The 22,389-nt window shown below is 46.8% G+C and overlaps 1 protein-coding gene across 2 annotated transcripts in view; it reads right to left on the bottom strand.

Moving 5' to 3' along the window:
• Positions 1-12,750: 12,750 nt before the first annotated feature.
• The window catches only part of IGF2BP1 (insulin like growth factor 2 mRNA binding protein 1), a 44,644-nt gene continuing 35,005 nt past the window's right edge, over positions 12,751-22,389 (bottom strand). For both annotated transcript variants that reach the window (XM_006741453.3, XM_031036930.2), the window contains exons 13-15: positions 21,267-21,398; positions 20,903-21,016; positions 12,751-19,026 (exon numbers count right to left, since the gene is read on the bottom strand). In XM_006741453.3, coding sequence (XP_006741516.1) covers positions 18,934-19,026; positions 20,903-21,016; positions 21,267-21,398 — 339 coding nt within the window. In that variant the 3' untranslated portion in view covers positions 12,751-18,933. The remainder of the gene's footprint in view (positions 19,027-20,902; positions 21,017-21,266; positions 21,399-22,389) is intronic.

Below are 22,389 nucleotides of genomic sequence, written 5' to 3'. Positions count from 1 at the left end.
TTTTATTATTATTGAAGTATATTTGATATATAACATTATATTAGTTTCAGGTGTACAATATAATGATTAGATATTTATATATATTGTGAAATGATCACCACAGTAAGTCTAGTTAACATCTGTCACCACACATAGCTACAAAATTTTCTTTATCTATTCATCCACTGATGGACATTTATGTTGTTTCCACATTTGGCTATTGTAAATAATGCTGCAATCACACACATACACACACACACCCCTTATTCAGCCATGAAAAAGAAGGAAATCTTGCCATTTGCAACAACATGAATGGACCTTGAGGGTATTATGCTAAGTGAAATAAGTCAGACAGAGAAAGACAAACACCATATGACCTCACTTACATGTGGAATCTAAAAAAAATCCCAAACACACACATACACACACACACACACACACACAAAAGAAACTCATAAGTAAAGAGACAGATTGGTGATTGCCAGAAGCAGGGCATGGGTGAAATGGGTCAAGGTGATCAAAAGGTACAAACCTCCAGTTATAAAACTAATAAGTCATGGGGATGTCATGTACAGCATGTGACTATAGTTAATAGTACTGTTTTGCATATTTGAATGTTTCTAAGAGAGTACATCTTAAAGTTCTCATTATAAGAAATACTTAATGAATTTCTAAGTGATAAGAAGTAATGACAAGATGCTTAACATCATTAGCCATCTAGGAAACGTAAATCAAAATCACAGTGAGATACCACCTCACACCCACTAGGATGGCTATTAGCAAAAAGACAGCCAATAATTACAAGTATTGGTGAGTATGTGGGAAAAGAAAAAGGGGGAATCCTCATACATTGCTGGTGGGAAGGCAAAATGTGCTGTTGCTTTGGAAAACAGTCTGGCAGCTTCTTAAAAGTTAAACATAGAATTACCATATAACCCAACAATTCCATTCATAGGTGTATACCTAGGGAAACAAAAATATATGTCCACACAAAAACTTGTACAGGAATGTTTCTAGCAGCATTATTTATAATAGCCAAAGAGCCAAAAAGTGGAATCAACCCAAACATCATTCGACTTAGCATAGACAAAATGGTATATCCATAGAGCAGAATATTATTTGGTAATAAAAAGAAATGAAGTACTCAAGAGGTATACAAATATCAAATCATTATGTTGTACACCTGAAACTAACATAATGTTATATGTCAATTACATCTCAAAAAAAAAAAAAAGGAAGTACAGGCATACCTCGGAGATATTGTGTTTTTGGCTCCAGACCACCATGATAAAGTGAATATTGTGATAAAATGAGTCAAATTAATTTTGGGGTCTCCCAGTGCATATAAAATTATGTTTACAGTTTTCTGTAGTCTAATAAGTGTGCAATAGCACTATGTCTAAAAAATGTACATACCTTAATTTCAAAATACTCTAATGTTAAGAAATGCTAACCATCATCTGAGCTTTCAGCAAGTTGTAATCTTTTGCTGGTGGAGGGTCTTGCTTTGATGTTGACAGCTGCTGACTGATGAAGGTTGGGGTGGCTGTGGCAATTTCTTAAAATATGAAACAATGAAGTTTGTGCTGCATCAATTGACTCTTCCTGTCACAAATGATTTCTCCGTAGCGTGCGATGCTGTTTGAGAGCACTACCCACAACAGAACTTCTTTCAAAATTGGAATCAAGCCTTTCAAACCCTGCTTTATCAACTAAGTTTATGCAATATTCCAAATCCTTTGTTGTCATTTTGACAATCTTCACAGCATCTTCGCCAGGAGTAGATTCCATCTCAAGGAACCACTTTCTTTACTCATCCTTAAGAAGCAGCTCCTCACCTGTTCAAGTTATCGTGAGATGGAAGCAATTCAGTCCCATCTTTGGGCTCCACTTCTAATTCTCATTCTCTTGCTATTCCCACCACATCTGCAGTGACTTCCTCCACTGAAGTCTTGAGCCCCTCAGAGTCATCCATGAGGGTTGGAATCAACTTCCTCCAATATCATGTTGATATTTTGACCTCTTCCCATGAATCACAAATGTGATGAATCCTTTCCAGAAGGTTTGCAATTTACTTTGCCCAGATTCATCAGAGGAATTGCTGTCTATGACAGCAAAAGCCTTACAAAATGTATTTTCTTAAATAATAAGGCTTGAGAGTTAAAATGGCTCCTTCATCCATGGGCTGCAGAATGGATGTTGTGTTAACAAGCATGAAAACCACATTAATCTCATTGTACATCTCTACCAGAGCTCTTGGGTGACCAGAAGCCTTGTCAATGAGCAGTAATATCTTGAAAGGAATCCTTTTTTCTGAGTAGGTCTCAATAGCAGGCTTAAAATATTCGGTAAACCATATTGTAAACAGAAATGCTGTCATTCAAGCTTCATTCCATTTACACAGCACAGGCTGAGTAGACTTAACATATTTCTTAAGGGCGGTAGGATTTTCAGAATGATAAATGAGCATTGGCTTCAACTCAAAGTCACCAGCTACATTAGCCCCTAACAAGACAGTGAACCTGTCCTTTGAAGCTTTGAAGCCAGGCAGGGACTTCTCTCTAGCTCTGAAAGTCCTAGATGGCATCTTCCCAAACAAGGCTGTTTAAAAAATAGTAATAATAAGGCTGTTTTGCCTACATTGAAAATCTGTGGTAGAGTGTAGCCACCTTCATGAGTTATCCTAGCTAGACCTTCTGGAGAACTCGCTGCAGCTTCCAGATCAGCACTCGCCGCCACCTTGCACTTTTATATTATGGAGGCGGCATCTTTCCCATGAGCCAGCCTCTGCTAGCCTCATATTTGTCTTCTGCAGCTCCCTCACCTCTCTCAGCCTTCATGGAATTGAAGACATTTAGGGCCCCGCTCTGGATTTGGCTTAGGCTTAACAGAATGTCATGGCTGGTTTTATCTTCTATCCAGACTGCTAACCCTTTCTCCATATCAGCAATAAGGCTGTTTCACTCTTTATTCCAGTGTTCACTGGAGTAGCACTTTTAATTTCCTTCAAGAGCTTCCCCCTTGCGTTCACAACTTGGCTGCCTGGCACAAGGGGCCCGGCTTTCAGCCGGTCTCAGCTTTCGACATGCCTTCCTCTCTAAGCTTCATCATTCCTAGCTTTTGATTTAAAGTGCGAGACATGTGACTCTGCCATTCGCTTAAACACTTAGAGGCCATGTAGGGTTTTTTAATTGGCCTGATCTCAATATTGTTGTGTCTAAGGGACTAGGGAGGCCCGAGGAGAGGCAGAGAGATGGGGAACAGCTGGTTGGTGGAGCAGACCAGAGCACACACAGCATTTATGGATTAAGTTCGTTGTCTTATGTGGGTGCAGTTCATGACGTGCCCAAACAAGTACAATAGTAACATCAAAGATCACTGATCACACATCACCATTACAAATAAAATAACCAAAAAGTTTGGAACATTGCTAGAATTACAAAAAAGTGACACAGAAACCCAAAGTGAGCAAATGCTGTTGGGAAAATGGCACCATTGACTTGCTCAATACAGGGTTGCCACAAGCCTTCAATGTGAAAATGTGACGTCTACCGGGGTCCCTGGGTGGCTCAGTCAGTTGAGTGTGTGGCTCTTGATTTCGGCCCAGGTCATGAGCTCAGGGTCCTGGGACTGAGCCCCGAGTGGGGCTCTGCGCTAAGCGGGGAGTCTGCTTGAGGATTCTCTCTCCCTCTGCCTCTCCCCCCACTCGTGGTTTCTCTCTCTCTCTCAAATAAATATATATATATTTTTTATTTTTTAAAATAAATTCTTCTTATTGCAAACAAACATCTAAATTAATTTCTCCACCCATAAATGTAATGTCTACAAAGTGCAATAAAATGAGGTATACCTCTACTGGTTTGTAATCTACAACATGAGCAAACCTTGAAAACATGATGCTAAGTGAGAGAAGCCAGTTATCAAAAGCCATATAGGGTATGACTCTATTTATATGGAATGTCTAGAATAGGCAAATCTATGGAGACAGGAAGAAAATTAGTGGTTGCCAGGAGCTGGAGGAAGGGGGCAATAGGGAGTGACCACTAATGGGGTTTCTTTGGGGGGAGGGATGAAAATGTTCTACAATTAGGTTGTGGTGGTAGATGCTCAACTCTTGAATATACAAAAACCATGGGATTACACACTTCAAATGGGTGAATTTTATGGTATGAAATGATAAGGCTATGTGGTATGAAATGATAACACTATATTTCAGTAGTGTTAACCCCCCCCAAAAAAAGCAATCATAGCATTTTCCTTTCATGATAATATATGAAATAATGATGCATCTAAAACTGATGCCATCTTAGCATTGATTAAACGTGGTGTTTGGTTTCTTAATTATCAAAGCAATCCTGGGACTTAAGTATTAATATCCCTATCTTGTAGATGAGTGAACAGTCATTTTCCTGGATTTGAGGTCAGGTCTGTATGGCTCCCACACTCTGCCTGGGGAGAGTTGGAGTGATTGCAAAGCCAGGGTCAGTGCCCAGCAGGAAGCGGGTTGCAGTCAGAGGAGCCACGGTCAAGGATAAGCTGACATGGAAAGTAGAGCTGATCTTGACCCCAGGGGTTCAGGTGGAGGAGAATTAGGCAGGTGCTGATTTTTCCTAAGCTGGACAAAAACATAGCTCCTGGTTATGGGACATGGGGAAATGGGGCTGGCAGCAGAGCATAATTATCCTAAACTCAGTCATTTGCTCAAGAACCGGCCCAGTGCTAACTCCTCTACCAAGTCAACAGTATGGGATCTGCTCCCCACCCTTAGTTCTTCCTGGGGCTCTGACTCTCCCTGAGAAGGTTTCACTCCTTCTGTTGGAACACTGCAGCCAGAAAGGTTCTGCCCTCTCCCTGGTGCAGGGGCTCTTTCCCTTAGGCAGGGTGTGGATTCTGTCCCAGGGAGAAGCCTACAGATGCCCTCACAGGTCAGAGGTGCATGGCAAACTGCTGCATGGACAGTTTCTGGACCCTCATTTCAAGTGCTGGCTTGAGATGGGGTTAGAATTTTGGCTTCAGGAGCGCCTGGGTGGCTCGGTCAGTTAAGTGTCTGACTTGGTTTCAGCTCAGGTCGTGATGTCGGGGTCATGAGATCAAGCCCTGCGTCAGGCTCCACACCCAGCATGGATTCAGCTTGAGATTCTCTCTCTCCCTCTGCACCTCTTCCTCCAAATAAATAAAAATCTTAAAAAAAAAAAAAAAAAAAGGCTTCAGACTCAGGTAGCAAACCAGCCACAAAAGCCATCAGGGCAAAGAGGAGAGAAGAGAAGGTAGATGAGTTCAGTATTGCCTGTGAATATATGGTTTCACCCCCAGATGACGTCCAGGCAACGAGGACCTTCTGGGCAAGACCCTTATTCCTGCAGACTGACAGTAATATGGAAACCCATTCCGAGTCCCCTCTCTTTCCTGTCTTTTCTGGATTGGGTTTCCAGCTTTGACCAGTTTTCCTGTCTGGTCCCCCACCCGCAACTCCCCCCAAACTTGCTGTACCATCTTGTTTTCCTTTCCTGAGGCTCAACAAGGGTAGATTCATCTGGAAACCACCATTGCTATTGCTGGCAGGACTGCTCTGTCCTTGTTCTTCCCAGCCTGCAGGGCCATCCACTCAGAGCTCCCTGCCCATCTGCCCTTGCCCACTGAACTGTCAGGACTCCACCACCGGCTGTCCTCATGCAGGCAGACGTGGGGCTCTCCACCTAGGTTATTTGGTGGGGTTAGAAATAATAGGGTGGCCCACTCAGTCCCACAAATCTTGCAGACTCTAGACTCTGCTTTGTCACATCACCTGACTTAGCCTCCTTGGCTAACCGTCTGAAGTCTAAGATTTTCTCTCTCCAGCGGGCAGGGTCCTTCCCCTCCTTCCACAGCCATGTGACTGTATGGCCTGCCTCTGCAGTCAGCATGTCACCCTGTCTGCAGTCCTCCCGGGTCTGGCCCACACCACACACCCAGCCTCATCCTTAGGTAGCTCAGCAGTGTCTTTCTTAAATGCTGTGATAGAACACCTCCCTGTGGGCTCTGCCAGGAAGGACCACCCTAGAAGTTGTCAGCTTTGTATTGCCAATCATTGTATCAATGTCTACAATTGCCCAAATCCAGCAAGCAAAGCTGGGGGTGGGGGGCCTGAGGGGCGGGGGAGGGCAAAAGAAGCACCAGGTTAGAGCCGCCAGCCTCCCTCCCCGGATCTTTGTTACCTGCAAATTCCAGTAGCCCAGTCACCCAGAGGAGGAGGTGAGAGGAGAAACGGTGGAGTGAGGGGGTTAATTATGTGATTTGGGTCTCTTACAGACAAGCTGGGCCTCTTCCCCAAACTCTCGATTAAACAGCTTATTTCAATGGGACCACATTCAGAGACCAAACTGTCTGAAGTGTGTTCTGCTGGAAGCTGAGCCTCGGTTGTCTAGTTATCCCTTCCAGCTTTTCCTTGTTTAGGAGTCCAGGCCATCCTTCAGTGGTACCTGCTGCCTGGGGATGGCACCAGCCTGAAAGGGCCCCAGATGCTGCCCACTGCTGGGCACTTTTTGCTCCAAAGATGTGCTCAGGAAATCCAAAAATGTGACGCAGTCCATCTAAGCATCCTTGACTGGTATGGCGCCCACGTCCCGTGCAGATGGAGTTGGAGTGCCACCCTGAAAACACACCTCTGGGAGGCAAATAATGGATGCCCAAAGGTATTTAAATCCTAATCCCTGGAACCTGTGAATAGTTATGTTACCTGATAAGGGGAATTAGAGTGCCAGATGGAATTAAAGTTCCTAACCAGCTGAATTTGAGATAAGGCAATTATTCCAGATAATCGTCCAGAAAGTTGGAAAAGGTTTGGCAACCTTTGTTGCCATCAAGTCCCCAGAATACCTTGACCAGTGCAGATGGCCTCCAGCCCTCCTTAGGGAAGAAGGGACCTTGGCTTCTGCCCTAGTCCTGTGTTTCCTTTTTTGTTTTTAAGTGGGCTCCACGCCCAGTGGGGAGCCCAATGTGGGGCCTGAACTCACAACCCTGAGGATCAAGACCTGAGTTGAGATCAAGAGTTGGACGCTCACCCGAGCTACCCTGGGGCCTCTACCTTAGCCCAGTCCTGTTTGTTATTGGAGGGGGTAACGTCTGGGTAGAGGGGTGGTGTGAAGGCAATGGACCAACTCCATCCTGAACAGCACAGACCTTCGCAGGGGTTCTAAGCCCACTTGGTCCTCCTGTTTGTCCACAGTAAATGCCACAGCTGGCCGGGCATCTTTGGTTGTTACAGCCCAGATCTTCTTTTTCTTATCTTTTTTAAGATTTTCTTTTTAAGTAATCTCTATACCCAACATGGGGCTCGAACTCACAACCCCGAGAACAAGAATTGCGTGCTCTACCAACTGAGCCAGCCAGGCACCCCTACAGCCCAGATCTTTAAATTCTGTGGCCTTCTCATGGCCTGATAGTGAATTTCTCTCCTGGAAAAACCAACAATCTCCTCTTTGGACACTTCTTGGCATAAATGCCAGGTCCAGATTGTCCTCAATTCATTTCTTTTTCTCCCCTTTAGCCTGAAGGGCATATACCTGGACCTGTATCTGGGCTTCTATTTTGGGGAGTTGGTTGCCCAGTAGCTGAAGTTTTCTGGGTTTAATGGTCCCTGAAAATTGGTGCCAAATGAACAAACCCTGAACGACTATCTCATCATCTGGGCGCTTATGTTTTCCATTATAAATCCAGGCTGAAGTTACAGTGACCATAAGGGAAGTTATAGCTTCCCCTTATCGTTGCCCATGGGTACTTAACAGAGAGCTCCTCTTGGGCAGGCCATTGCTTCATTGTTGAGGTAAAGACCACTGGAGATCAGTGCCCTTCTAAGAGATTCAAGAGAGCTCCTTCACCCTCCCACCATGTGAGGACATCTGGAAGACGGCTGTCCTCGCAACAGGAAGCTGGCTCTTGCCAGACACCAAATCTGCAGGCGACTTGATTTGGGACTGCCCAACCTCCAGGACTGTGAACAATAAATCTCCGTGGTTTATAAGCCACAGTCTATGATATTCTGTTATAGCAGCCCAAGTGAACGAAGACATTAAGTTTTTGCCCAAAACCCTCCCCACTGCTCCTCCTTTCCCACTCACTTTAAGAGCAGACCTTAGTACATCTCGGCACAAACGACTGTCCTTGACCCCCAGGGAGTTTCTCCTGCGGTCACAGCCACGGGTGGGAGGTAAGTTTTGTTCTCCCAGTGGTGCAAAAGGGTGAACAACAACCATGCTGTTTTTCTTAGCTTTATGGAATCTTCTTCCCTTCAACTGTAACTCTAGCCACCAACCCAAAACACTGGGGTCTTGGGGCAACCAAGGTCACTACCAAATGCTTTGGCAATCAGGGTCACTACCATCCCAGCATCTTAATCCGTAGCTGCTTAGTTGAGCTGCAGGGTCACACCTATCTTTCTCCAAAAGGGCCTCCAGAAGAAGAGACATTAAAATCCAGTATGACCAATTTGTCAGGGGCAGGTGGACCAAGCCCCACATAGTATGGCCTCTGTATGGGTTGAATGGCATCCCCCAGAAGATACGCCCACCCTGGACCTTAGAACGTGACCTTATCTGAAATCAGGTCTTTGCAGATGTCTGTATGGATCTCAAGATTACATCATCCTGGATGAGGAAGGTCCAGTAACGATGGTCTTCACCGGAGACAGAGAAACAGAGAAAGAGGCACAGAGAAGATGGAGGCAGAGATTGGAGTGATTTATCTACAGGCTAAGGCAGGCCAACGACTGCTGTCAGCCACCAGAAGCTAGAAAGAGAGGCCTAGGTCTAAGGGCCTCCAGAAGGAACTGAGCTGCTGACACTGACCTTCAGAACTGTTGTTTTAAGCCACCAGCTTCAGGGCAACTGTTACAGCAGCCATAGGAAACTAATCCAGCTTCCTTCACGGCAGGACAAATGGGCCAGCTTTGGCCAACCTTTGTCAAGAGTTACAAGTTTTGAATTAGGAACACAGAATTTTTTAGTTTGTAAAAAAACAGCAGTTTTTCCTTGGCTGTCAGAGAAATTCATTGTTTCAAGACACTTTACTTGGCAAGCAGGCCCTGAGTCTTGCTGGGGCTTATTGGTCATAGTTTCCCCCTTTGGCAGGCAGCCAAGGCCACTAAGAATGAGATCTTTAACTTGCCAAACAACAAGACATCATTATAAAGACAAGAAATACCAAGTGTTAGGGAGGATGTGGAGAAAAGGGAACCCTCACACACTGCTGGTGGAAATGCAAATTGGTGCCGTCAATATGGAAAACAATGTGAAGTTTCCTCAAAAAATTAAAAATAGATCTATCATATGATCAAGCAATTCCAATTCCACTTCTGGGTATTTACCCAAAGAAAATGAAAATGCTAACTCGAAAAGACCTGTGCACCCTTCTGTTTGTTGCAACATTATTTACGACAGCCAAGATATGGAAGCAACTTACCTGTTCCATCATTGATGGATGAATGGATAAAGATGTAGTCTATATACACAATGGAATATTATGCTGCCATAAAAAAAAAAAAAAAAGAATGAGATCTTGCCTTTTGTGACAACATGGATGGACCGTGAGGATGTTATGCTAACTGAAATAAGTCAGAGAGAGAAAGACAAATACCATATGATTTCACTTGTATGTGGAATCTAAAAAGCAAAGCAAATGAACAAACAAAACTCAGAGACACAGAGAATAGATTGGTGTTTATCAGAAGGGAAGGAGGATGGGGGTGGGCGAAAAGGGGTCTCAGGTCAACTCTACGGTGAGGAACGGTAACTCAACTTATTGTGGTGATCACTTTGCAGTGTGTGCAGTCCGCTGTATGGTACACCTGGAATTAACATAATGCTCGATGAAAAATAAAGATTACATAATTATGCATGCTTGTGATAGACAAATGGAACATATATAACATATAATGAAAAAATAAAAACCTTCCTATGCCGAGATTTAAAAAAAAAAAAAAAAAAAGGATATCATCACAGACTGAAAACTGTGGACCCCAGAGGAATTTTTTAGCAATTCAAGCATGTGAGACATTTCAGTGCCAATTACAACAGTTCATACAATAAATGCGCTGGACCCTTCACTTACAAAGTTATTTCATCTTTATCTCCAGCACCAGCACCAGCACCCCTCTACCCTGCCCATGGCTTCCCTGCAAGCTTTTTGCCCAAACTCTATTACGTGCTTTTTTTTTTTTTTTTTTACAGAAACACAAACCAAGGAGTTTTAACACAGGCACTGCAGGGGGTCTGTGCAGTAGCTGGACCGAGAGGGAGCAACTTGCACCCATCAGCACAGCTTTGCACTGCCTTTTGGTTTTAAGTGGCCATCAACTCAGCCTCAAACTCCTTTTTAAAGATTTTATTTATTTAAAAAGAGAGAGTGTGTGTGTGAGCAGGGGGAGGGGCAGAGGGAGAGAGAGAATCTCAAGCAGACTCCACACTGAGCGTGGGCCCAACTTGGGGCTCGATCCCGCGACCCTGAGATCATGACCTGAGCCTAAATCAAGAATCAGATGTCCAACCGACTGCACCACCCAGATGCCCCTCAAACTCACTTTTAACACCTGAAGGCACCAATCCTATCTCTAGCCACTTGACCGCCAAATGTTTATTAACAGGTGGCATCAACTATCAGGTTCCAGAAAATTCTATACACTAACCTGATCCATGACCCTCACAGCTCCCAAATAGGTAGGACGCCTGCCCTCTGGCCCACTATTTAGGTGAGGGCTGCGCTACCAGATCCTGGGGCACATGTATTATTAAGGGCACTGTGCCTTCATGGGCCCCAGACTGAGCGCCAAATCTGTCAAGCTCATGCACACATGACAAGCCAAGGCCAAAGCCAGTTCTGATTCGACCAGTAAAGATACAAAGAGCCGCTTGCGAATTTACCGTCAATTACTTACATGGATGGTCAAAAGAAGAGTAAGGGTGTTCTAGCAAACCATCAGCTGAAACAGCTTGCATCTTGCTTCATAGGCACCAGTGAAGGTTTCTCTTGCAGAGATGGGAACTGGTTAGCTGTAGTGTTAAAGCACGGATTCTAGAATCAAACGCTTTGTGGCTTTAGTAACATAACCTCTCTGATCTTCGGAGATCATCTTCATCTATAAAATGGGAGTCACATTCATTTTAGGGTTGTTAACAGTGAGGGTTAAACATTCCATCATGTAAGGCCTTTAATGCCTCCAGTGTGTGTAAGAGCACACGATTTATCTCAACAAACATTGACCATTATTAGTGAAGTATCCGCAGGGCTTCATTCCCATGTGTAAGTCACCTTCATGATTTATGAAACAAGGCAGGGAACAAACAAATATTCACCTCCTATATAAAGCTTCCACCAAGACTGGAAAATCATGTCGCAACATGTATCCAATTATTTGGGAAGACACAAGTAACAGCAATGCTGAACCTAGCCTAATGGCTTTAAACCCACCCGGATCCACGTTAAAGGTATTTCAAACAAGATTGGGTTAAGTAGGGAAAAGAGAAAAGATGTGGCAAGAGAGAAGGGAAAGGAGTGGAAGGAGGAAAGCAGAGCCTGGCGCCACTATTCTTAGCAAATACCCCCACTGTTCCGGGTGGAAGGGAAGGCTTCACTGATCTGCTCAAGACCCAGGGCAGACATACAACCTAAGTGGGAGGGACGGGCCATTCTTCACATGTCCCCTTTTCACGAGATTTCACAAGACCATAACTGGCGCTGGGCCCATCTATTTACTCAACAGCTAACCTAGAACGTTTCTTCAAGCATGGTGTTGCCCAGGACCGCCATGTCGTCTTTGAAAGACATGTCAGAGAGGAAAGGGCCGACCAAGAATCAGGAGAGCCAAGTTAGGAGAGGAGGTTGTGTCCCACGAGGTTGTCCCTTCCCTTCACCGACCTGACATTCAAAAAAGGAAAACAGGCAAGGGCAGGACCACAGTGGTGATCAAAACCCAGGAGAAAGAAGCCATTTGCATAGTTCTTCTTAGGGCAGGTGTCAGGAAAGGCAATACCTCTTCCCCATTTCCCCAGCCGTGGCTGCTCTGCATTGTGATTTTGCAACATTTTTTCCCCGTGGAGGCCTTATTCCAGCATGCAAAGGAAGCGAACAGCAAGGCACCATCTCCAAGCCACTCCCGTCGGCTGTCGGCTAATTTAAGAAAAATGTCTAGGTTGTATTTGAGCGACTCTGGTCCCTGGGAACCAGGGCTCACACACCAAAAGTCAGCCGCTGAAGGTTGGAGCATCTCAGCTACCAGACCCTGAAAGCCCCCCCCGAGATACACACATACGCACACGCGCGCGCACACACATACACAGCTTTCCATAGAAGTTTCCTTTTATTTTGAAATTGAAACAGCAGAATGAAGTGGTTTGTAGCTGAAACAACTTCACGGGAAAAGCTGGAGTGCTCATCCAGCAAAAGAACAAATTTGCAAAGTCTGAGCCACAGCTGCCCCACCTCCCCGGACAGAGCAAAGAACAGATGAAAGGGCGGGAGAAAGGGTACAACCAAAATCTGGCGGTGATGGCTGGCACGTGGCCAGCCAAGTACAATTTTCAAAGTGGCCACAATTACAGACCAGGAGAGCAGTCACATGCAGGGGCCCCCTCCAGCCCCCACCAGGATTTGCATCCATAAAAACACATCTTCCACTCTCCTGAGTGAGTGGGGTCTCAGGACTGGAGACCAATTCACTTTGCCTCAGGGGAGAGGGCTCCTCTGACTTAGTCCGGTTTCCGGGACCAGGATGAAGTTGCTGGAGAAAGGGGAGAATCCAAGTGGTGGTAGAGGATGTTTATTCATTACGCTAACTCATCATCTGCTGAAATTCATTTTGAACAGCTTTACATTGCAGTGGGTTACATAAAATTTACACAGAAGTGTTACAAGCGGCCCCCCAACCCCCACAGGGGGAAATGGTGAGTCGAGACGTAAGCACCCCAACACACACAGTCTTTATTCTTGGCGGGGGTGGGGCTGAAATCACCTGGCTGGGAGGGTCTTGGGGTGAGCACAGGTAGGACTCACCGGTGGGGGAATGGGGTGTGGAGGGTAGGGTGGGGGGGTACGCAAGCCAGGGGGGCTCTGTGAAAGCTGTACCTGTTAAAATAGCACGTTATCTTAAACAAGTGGAGAAACTCGCCAAAGAGTGAAACTTATTTACGGGGGAAAAAAAAAGAGAAAAGTTTGGGGAATTAAAACAATCCAGTGGTGACTGGAAAATGTCTCCCTCTTTTTTTTTAAATTTTTAAATTTTTTTTTTTTTTTTGGTTTTTTAAAATTTTTTGGAAAGTATTTTTAAGGTAATATTTTTTTTTTCCTTTGGAAAAAGAAATCTTTTTCCCCCCCTAACCTAAGCAAGTGGAGTTGCCACTACCTAATTTATCTCTATTGTCTTGCTAAGAGGTAGATAAAACAAAAGTGAAATGGGGCTTCTATGAGGAGGTCCATTAAGAGGGTGGGGAGGGGCTGGGACCGCCCAGTGGACTCCCCGACTACAAACACGCCTGAGCGACCAGAGGACGGGGCCTTGGACTCTCTCAGGACAAAGGATCCTGCACCACCTCTTCTTCTAGAGCCAACTGTCCCCGTGAAGACAGAGAAGGGGGTACAATGGAGGCAGAGCATCTCAGAGAAACCCTGAAGAGGTCTGAACTCTGGCTTCCCCAGGCTTCCTGACGCTAGGGCTGAGTGATGGGTTCCAGGCCCAAGCCCCGACTTCACCTCCAGCCAGCCTCTCTGGTCCAACAAGATAGAGCAAGTGGGGGCAGCGGGGGCAGGCTGAAGGGAAAGGGGTGACATTGGACCCCAGGGCAAGGAAGGCAGAAAGGGGGTGCTTAATTGCCAGACCTCCCAGCCCCATTGACAGGAGTGGGGGGATCCTGGCAGGCCTGCCTGTTTCTCAAGAACAAACCTTTTCTGGCATAAGCCTCAACTCACTTCTCCTGGCTGGGATTCATACCCTCATGCACGAGTCCCCGCCCTTGGTTCCAATCTTATTGTAAGGATTGAGGTAGTTAATCCATTTCTACTCGTAGCATCCATCACCTGTGGTTACTCAAAACACGTGCTCCCGAGGAGCTTCCTGCTAGTTCATTTCAGAAAAAAAAAAAAAAAATTCTTTCATGTCTTGTCAGTCCGGATTCAACCATACTAAGGCACCCTACAAAGGGTGCCATCATCAGGCTGTGCCCCAAGGAGGTGCATGGGCCCGAGGGTCAAGGTTGGGATCTGGCCCTCACCCTCTACCTCCACCTTCGGTCACGAGGTCTCCTCCCTGCCCTGTACCCCGATAGAGAAGCCTTCTGTATCCAAAGGAAAGAAACCGAAGCTTTCAGCTGGTGTTACTCCAAGTCTGAATACAAGAGAAATGTTCTGCATCGAAGTCATCGAGGGTTTGGAAGGGAAATGGCTTTATGTCCCCCTGGCACTGAGGGTTTGTCTTCCATCTTCCTGCAATTACTTTATGTTAGGCTGTGCTGTCTTCCTTCTACCGGTTTTCAACAAACAGGCAAAAACGGTTGCATGGTTTGAATGCCAAAGCCACTAGGATCTCCCGCCACCCCTGGATGGGAGGTGGGAGGAAAGGATTGACTAGAGGTGCCGGCTTCTTCACGAACTGGAAGCTCGGGCGGTCCCTCTGGGGCTCTGTGAGGTAGTTACGCAGCACTGCTGGTTCCCAGTTTGGCAGAGGGTATGTCTGGGGTGGGAGGAGGGGAAGGCACCCTTGAGAGCTAACTGAGGCCCCTCCTCGCTGCCAGTCTGCCAGGCCTGAAGGGAACTCGCCGTGCTATCTCTGCAGTGGGGGCAGGGGACGGAGAGCAGTCCCACGTGGAGGGGCCCCAAACTTTCCCCCCTTCCCCAAAGTGCAACCAGGAGCCAACGGACCCCTTTCTCAGCTCCCTACCCCTTGGCAAGTCCCGCCCCCACGTCCCCCAGGAGCCTCAGAAGGGAAGGGACGCGTCTTTAGCTCACACTGTCTCCAGGAGCCCCTCTCAGACAGCCCAAGTCTATGTCGAAAGATGGCTACTGCTTTGATTCAGAAGCGGCCTCTCTCAGCCTCTGTCTGTCTGTCTTTGGCACAGAGGAAAACGGACACAGAGCCACCTGGAGTGTCCCCCCCCAGTGTTCTCTGGGTTTTACACGGGGTCTTTGCTGCAGTAGTGAGGCGTACCTCATAGCTCCCAACCGCCCCCCTGGAAGTGGAGAGCTCATGAGGAAAGGAATAAAGACTGACAAGGGACTGGGAGGGGGGGAGAGAGCAGCAGGGGATAAAATTCCCTGTCCCTCCACTCAGCTCTCTCCTACCCAGACCCCTCCGAGGAGTTGAGTCCACAATCCAAACTGCAAAAGGCAACCAGACCCTAGAGGGGATTAAAGCCATCGGGGTGTAACTGTCAGATGCAGCTTCAAAGTTAGTGAATCAAACCATTTTGGTTTTTTGTGTGTTCCACAGAATTAAAAAATATATCCTAAAGAGATGGTCCTTTCTTAAAAATATATATGTAGCGCACACACACACACACACATATATATATAATCTTCGAGTATAAGAAGTGGTTTTTTAAAAGTCGCTTTTCTCAGATCATCCAAATCTCCCAAGTGCTTTTCACGTTGACTTCTCTCACCAAGGATGGGGAAATGGAGGTGATGTGCAGGAGGACAAGGAACTGGCCCAAGACCTAGCCTAGCCTAAGGGTCAAAGGTGGGCCCACCAAGACAGGTCCTTATCTCCCCTAAACTTTAACCACCAAACCATATTCCTTCTGCTTCTGGTAGGGTAACTTTCACAACCTTCCTGCTGGGCAAATGTCAGCGATGAGTGGAGCCGTGCTAATTCAACTCATATTGGATAGTCCCTCGCCACACTTCCTGATCTCTTCTGGGAGCTGAACCAGCCAAAGGAAAAGGACGTGGGCTTAAGGTGTGAAGGGAGCAGGATCCCAAGGAAACTGAACACTGCAACAATCACATTTCAGGTACTGTGGGTGGTTTTTGTTTTTTTCCTGCTGGTAGTCTGAACCAGATATTAAAGCATGCTTGCTGTTGGAAATTCACCTTAAATCACCAAATGGCCGATGTCTGAACGTTATCTGCTTCATTTTGGGATAAAGCATAGAGAGCCAGAGATGGAAGTTGGGAGACCCCCCCCTTTTTTTGTGGGTTAGGACAGGTGGGAAGCTCAAATTAGATTGGCCTGATATTACCCCTAAACGCTCTCCTGCATCCTCCTCTCTTTGGGGTAGACCATTCTGGAGGTTAAAAAGGAATGTCATGGGGACAAAGGGATAAGACATGAGCGAGGCAGGAACCTGTCCCCAATCACATTCTCATACCTCCTACCCCTCCTGGCCACCCACCACCCTAAATTAGGAATTCCTTTAGTTTGGGTCCACTGTTAAAATCAATCAGATCAATCTAAAGAAGATAGAGGAGACAGGGGAGCAGGCATCCGAGTGTCTGTCTGCTCCTTGGTCTGTTGATATAGACCAAAAAAGAATAGCAAGATGGGACTGAAATGAAAATAACAAAAAAAAAAAAAAAAAAGAAGAAGAAGAAGGAAAAAGAAAAAGATTGCAATGACAAACCAGGCGGACCTCTCTGAGGGTGAGAGAGCAGCTTTGTCTCTTCCACCAACGGACTCTGGCTCCCATATTTCTAAACAGAGAAATAGAGGGTTTTTTTTTTTTTAATGGGTATATTTTTTAGTTATTATTTCACTCCTCGATAAAACGGAGGCAATATTTTAAAATATCTCAACAGCACCACTGGTGGGGAAAACTGGCTGGGATGCCCTTTAACCAAAAAGGGAGAGAGGGGGCGGATGCCAGGGGCCGGTTGCTGGGGACTGTTGTTTGCCCCTGGAGGCCTACAGCTCTGCTAGGTCTCTGAATCCCAACAGGCAGGAGATCAAGAGAGAGGCCCCAGTGGCGTAGGAATCCGGGAGTCAGAGATCAGGGCCTCCCCCGGGCTCTCTCAACCTCGGGCCTGCGCAGCCCCAGCCTCCTCCCAAAGAGCCAGCCCCTCCTGCCTTGCCCACAGGGCCTGTTCTCCATAGAGAGATCCTAAAGGCTTACACTGGCTCATGTTGTAAGAAATTATGAAACATAACTTTCTCGTTTTTTTTCTTTTCATTAAAAAAATAAAATATTCAAGACTATCAGCTTCTCTTTTGCTTTGCTTTTCTTTTTTTATATAAAATATCAGCAAGCCGCAAAGAAAAAAAAAAGGTTAAAAAAAAAAGGTGGGGGGAACAAAAAGGAAAGTAATTGCTGAGGTAACTTCATACCTTGAGGTAGTTTACTTCGCGCACAGCATTACCTGACTGACTCCGCCCACGTGTCATGGTTGTCTCATTATTACTACTGTCGTTGTGGCAGTGTTGGAAGGAGGGGACTCCACGCATGGGCTTTTCCACATGCAGAGAGGCCTTCCTCCCTTCCCAGCACACTTGATAGCATTGTCCAAGGTAGCTAAAGTGCACCACCTGGCTAATATGCATTGACAATCAGTGTATTCGGAGGGGAGGCCTAACCTCATTTAACTGATGGCTGCCGTCTTCCATAAGGGCTGAACTTCCAACGGGATCTTATTGAGCCTAGTAAATTAATAAATTAAGGTTATTTACCCCTTTTGTGCATAATGCTGCGGGTATTTTGAATTTTGTTTTCAGGCACAACTTTGGTCATGCCAACGATTGACGGAGGCAGAAGCCATCGGTTAAATATGCCTCGAGGATAAAAACAGAAGCAAATACTCTCCAATTTACTGAATATTCGTAATACATGCCAGATGACGGGCTTCAGCTTTACCGGGAGCTCAGGGTTGGGTTCCACATCCCACCACCACCAAGGGAACAGTGCCGTGGGGGGGGAGTGCCCCGCAACCCCTGCCTCTGGGAACCAGCCCTTATAGGAGCACATGGGCTGGAGTGAGGGCACAGTGGCAGCCTTTGGGGCCACTCAAGTCCTCCATGGAACTGAGACTTTATCAAGGGGAGTCATGTCCCCTTCCCAGTGCTCATATCCAATCATTAAAATAGACTTTAAAAAAATATAAAATCTGCCTGAGAATGATGGGAATCAGGGACAGTACAGTGGTCAGCCCCTATCCCGCTGAGCATTCAGTACCACCCATGTGCACCTAGATGGGTAGGAGGACGCGAATGGGGCAGGAATCTTGGTGGGGAAGTCCCGACAGAGCGGAGAAAATTTTAATTGCGCCAATTTTTCAAGATGGTGATCTGGACTAGATCAGCCATAAGGGCACTCCTTTTAAACGTGGATTACTATATATTTTAATCATATTTTTCCCCCATTCTTTATTCCTTGCTGTTCCTATTGGTTGGTTAGGGAAGGAGTGGGATAATAAACTATAGATGCTGGTGTGTCTGCTCCTTTGAATCAATAACGTAAGCAAAGCAATGCACTGGTTCCCACTTTTTCTGGTAGCAGTACAGATAAAACAATTCGTGTGAATATAGGAAGAGGCTATGTCAGGGCACGAGAGTAGAGGTATTTTAATCAACGGACCAAGCAGGAGAAGGTTGGAAGGATTTTAGGGTCAAGAAGCAAACCATCCTTTGAGGCTGATTAAAACACCCCTCTGCATGATTGAAAAACCTGAAGGAAATTTTATTTCTCTTCCCACTGGGGTCTGACCCACCCTCTCGGTGGGACCTGGAGAACTTACTTAAACAATCCACGTTTAAAAGCACCCTGAGCTAGAAATTTCCATGGTGACACCCTGAGGGGTGGGCAGTGTCGGGCCAATTGGTTGGGCGTGTGGGGCCGAGGGATCAGGGTTCCTCACTGGAACGTCTTTTCTCAAGCAAGTGGGCAAACCTGATCTACATCCCGGCCCAAGTGTCCCTGATTCCCACTCATTCTCAGGCCTGCTGGGGAGAACGCGCTCTCGATTTCAGCCCGTTGTCCTTGAGTCGACGTGATGGGGAGGGGCTGGTCACTTCCTCCGTGCCTGGGCCTGGTTACTCTGTCCCTTTTGGTGCAGCTGTTTAACTTGGGCCAGGATGTCTCGTATTTTCCTCTGGGCCATCTGTGGGAGAACCAGAGAAGAGGCAAGAGTGAAGATCCCCAAAGGCAAGGAGAGAGCCAGACCCTAGGGGAGAGAAGCCATTGGGACCTAGACACCGGCAACAAACACAACAGAAAGAGAGTGAGTGAGTGGGACCTAAAGTTTGTCTGCCTCCCCGTGGGTCCTGAGCAGCCCCCACCGCGGTGGGGAGGGGGGGAGCGGACAGAGTACAAACTCATTCACCAGAATTGAAAAATTGACAAACTCGCCACACAGGCTACTGAACCCAAAATAAAACCCCTGGAGTTTCCAGGTGTATGTTTGGTCAGAGGGTCATCAGGTAGGAGACCTCCTCAAATCAGAGCTCCCAGTAAAGGGGATGGAACGTCCAGACACGGATTTACAAACAAGCAGTGAAACCTAAGCTCCACCGTAAAAAATGGACAAAATACCCAAGGATCGTCTCTTTACTCTTTCCTCTCTTCGCTAAGGACAGAGTTCTGCAAGGGAAACCAACTACAACACGGGGTGCCCCTAACCGTTTACCAGAATTGCTTCCTTCCATAAACAGAGTGCTTGGTTTCTTGGTTCAAGAGAAAGATGGTGTAGGTGGGGGAAAGGCTGTGGATTCAGGATTTATATTACTTCCTACTCAGCCGCAAGTGGATGGTTTACAAAGATTTCCCTCTAATTCTCATTCTAACACATGAAAAATACCACCACCACCCCCCCCCCCCCACTTCGGTACTGAGAACATTCTGGCTCTGTGCATCCTTGGACCTATCCTTCACACTACCACACCCCTCATCTGTACAATGAGATTGTCACGAGGATTAAATGAGCTAATATACGTGAACCACACAATACTGTTTGGTATATCAGATGCACCCAGAAATCTTAGATACTATCGTGACTCTTGTTGATACCTCTCTCCAAGGACTGTCACAGAAAGTTTCTTAGCCAAGGCCATACAGCAGAAAAGCCATGTGGGGTCTGAGTGCAAAGCCCTCTGCCTCCAAAACCCATTCCTGGTGCTGTCTGGCCACACCACACTGGGAGCCGAGAGCTGGGGTTCGGGGTTCCAGGATCCTGTATTGCCCTTGACCGCTTAGGCAGCATCTAGCTTTGGAACTGCCTATCCTCTGAACAGAAGGGCTTGTGTCCAGAAGTCTCCATATCCCTTCCAATCCCAACGCCAGAGGATTTTAGGGAAACCCCACTACCTTTCAATCAACCTTTCTCTGAGTTTTAAGATTCAGAGTTTTAAGATTCAGATTTAAGATTTGAACCTGATATCCACCCTCTTTCCAGACTCTGGGGTCAGTCCCAATGCCAGGCAGTGCCGACTGGACCCCTGGAGGTGATATGGGGCTGGTGAGTTCTGGATGGGACAGTAGAACTGGAACCAGGGATGGAGTAGTCGTGAGAAAGGCAAAGGGACTGCACTGGAAAAAGGCAATCCAGAATGTTGTTACCACTGTTATTATTCCACAAACAAGACTGGGTGGTGGGTAATACCAATTTCCTTTCTTATCTGGTGCAAAAGGGGTGAGCGAAGGACTAAAGTCAGACAACAGGAAAGACTTAACATAGAGCAAGTAACACAGAAAAATACTAGTCACTATATAGAATATATACTATATACAGAACTTCTCAAATCACTTTCCCTACAGTTCTAACAGAGCATAAAACATCTACACATCACACTCCTACACTTGGAAAAGAATGGCCCAGTCCAGAGGCAGGCAGAAGTCCACGGGACTGGTCAAAGCCATGGTCAAAGCTATGCAAATCAACATCTGGCCTCTTGCTTCTCCAATCCCTGGGCTCCTGCTGTCTTCCCACGAGGTGGCGGGGCAGGGCGGGGGGGCGGGGGGACGGGTCGTGCCACATGTACCTGGCTGGCATAAAAATGCCCGATGATCTTGACGATGACCTGGTCATTCTCATCCGGGGTCTGGTCTCTTGGCACCACCACCTCGGCTGCTGTCAAATTCTGCAACTCATTCACCTGGGGGGGGGGGGCGCAGAGAGAAGTTTGGGGTGCTATCAAGAAAGCATGGAGGGGGCTGGAGGGAGGGGCAAGAGGCGAGTCCCTAGCAGGTAACTGGAGGACCTGGGAGCCGGGCTGGGGAGGAGAATTGGGTAAAGGAGCAAGTCGGAAGTCTTATTGTACGGGGTAGGGGAGTAGGAGGCCAGGGCAGAGCTATGGGGTTTGAGGACTAAGATCCGGAAGGTTCATCCCTGGTCTGAAGGCTCACCGTTTTGCCGCCTTTGCCAATGACCCTGCCAGCAGCTGACGCCGGCACCCGGATGTGGGTCTCCAGCTTTACTTCCTCCTTGGGACCAAAGAAGTTCTCCTCCTTGAGTTTTCCATAAATTCTTCCCTGAGCCTGAGAGGAGGGGGTCCTTGTTAATCAGCGGGCCACAAACATGACAAAAGGGAAGTGAGGTACACATGGAAATAGAGCCCCCAAGCTCCACCCCATCCTCTCTGGCCCCACAGGCCCAGCCCACGGGTGCATCAACCATCTACACCAGGTGATAGGAAAATGGCCAAGAGCACTGACCTCTTCCTTCTGCTTACTTGTAATACTGGAGAGGCTGGGTAGAGTAACTGAACACATACTTCCCAGAAGTACAATTCATAAGCTACACAACCCTACAGAGTCTGGGATGATCCCATTTAGGTGAATAAGGCAGCTGATCAAGTCAGCCAGAGGATAGGATGTTGGACAGCCCACACAGCCTCGAGAGCATCCCCTTCTCCATCCCTGCCTAGGTCAGCAGGAGCTAACTGTTAGCTCTCTGGCTCTGTGACCAGAAGTTCAGGGACCCAGCAATGCAGTAGGACATGAAGAAGAGAAGGGAACTGGGCATCAAAGATCTTCCTTCCTAACTAAGGCAGGGCACCAGAAAGAAGCCCTCAGCCTTCCTTCTGTCCCCTATTTCTGTTCACCTTCAGAAGGAAAGAGGGAAGAAGTCAACAGAAGTTGAGTTTGATGCCAAATTGAAAGCAGCATTGCAATGCTGTCCACGGGCACCCAGCTGGCTCAGTCAGAAGAGCATGAGGGGCGCCTGGGTGGCTCAGTTGGTTAAGCGACTGCCTTCGGCTCAGGTCATGATCCTGGCAGTCCCCGGATCGAGTCCCACATCGGACTCCCTGCTGAGCAGGGAGTCTGCTTCTCCCTCTGACCCTCCCCCCTCTCATGTGCTCTCTCTCTCTCTCTCAAATAAATAAATAAAATCTAAAAAAAAAAAAAAAAAAGAAGAGCATGAGACTCTTGCTCTTGGGGTCATGGGTTCAAGCCCCACATTGGATGTAGAGATTACTTAAATAAATAGATAAAAACTTTTTTAAGAAAGTGTTATGCAGATTTGCAC

The sequence above is a fragment of the Leptonychotes weddellii genome, chromosome 15 (genome assembly GCF_054177405.1).
Source record: "Leptonychotes weddellii isolate Sample4059 chromosome 15, ASM5417740v2, whole genome shotgun sequence".
Taxonomy (NCBI): Eukaryota; Metazoa; Chordata; class Mammalia; order Carnivora; family Phocidae; genus Leptonychotes; species Leptonychotes weddellii.
Note: the sequence above shows the minus strand (reverse complement) of the source record. Positions and strands in the feature narration are given on the sequence as shown.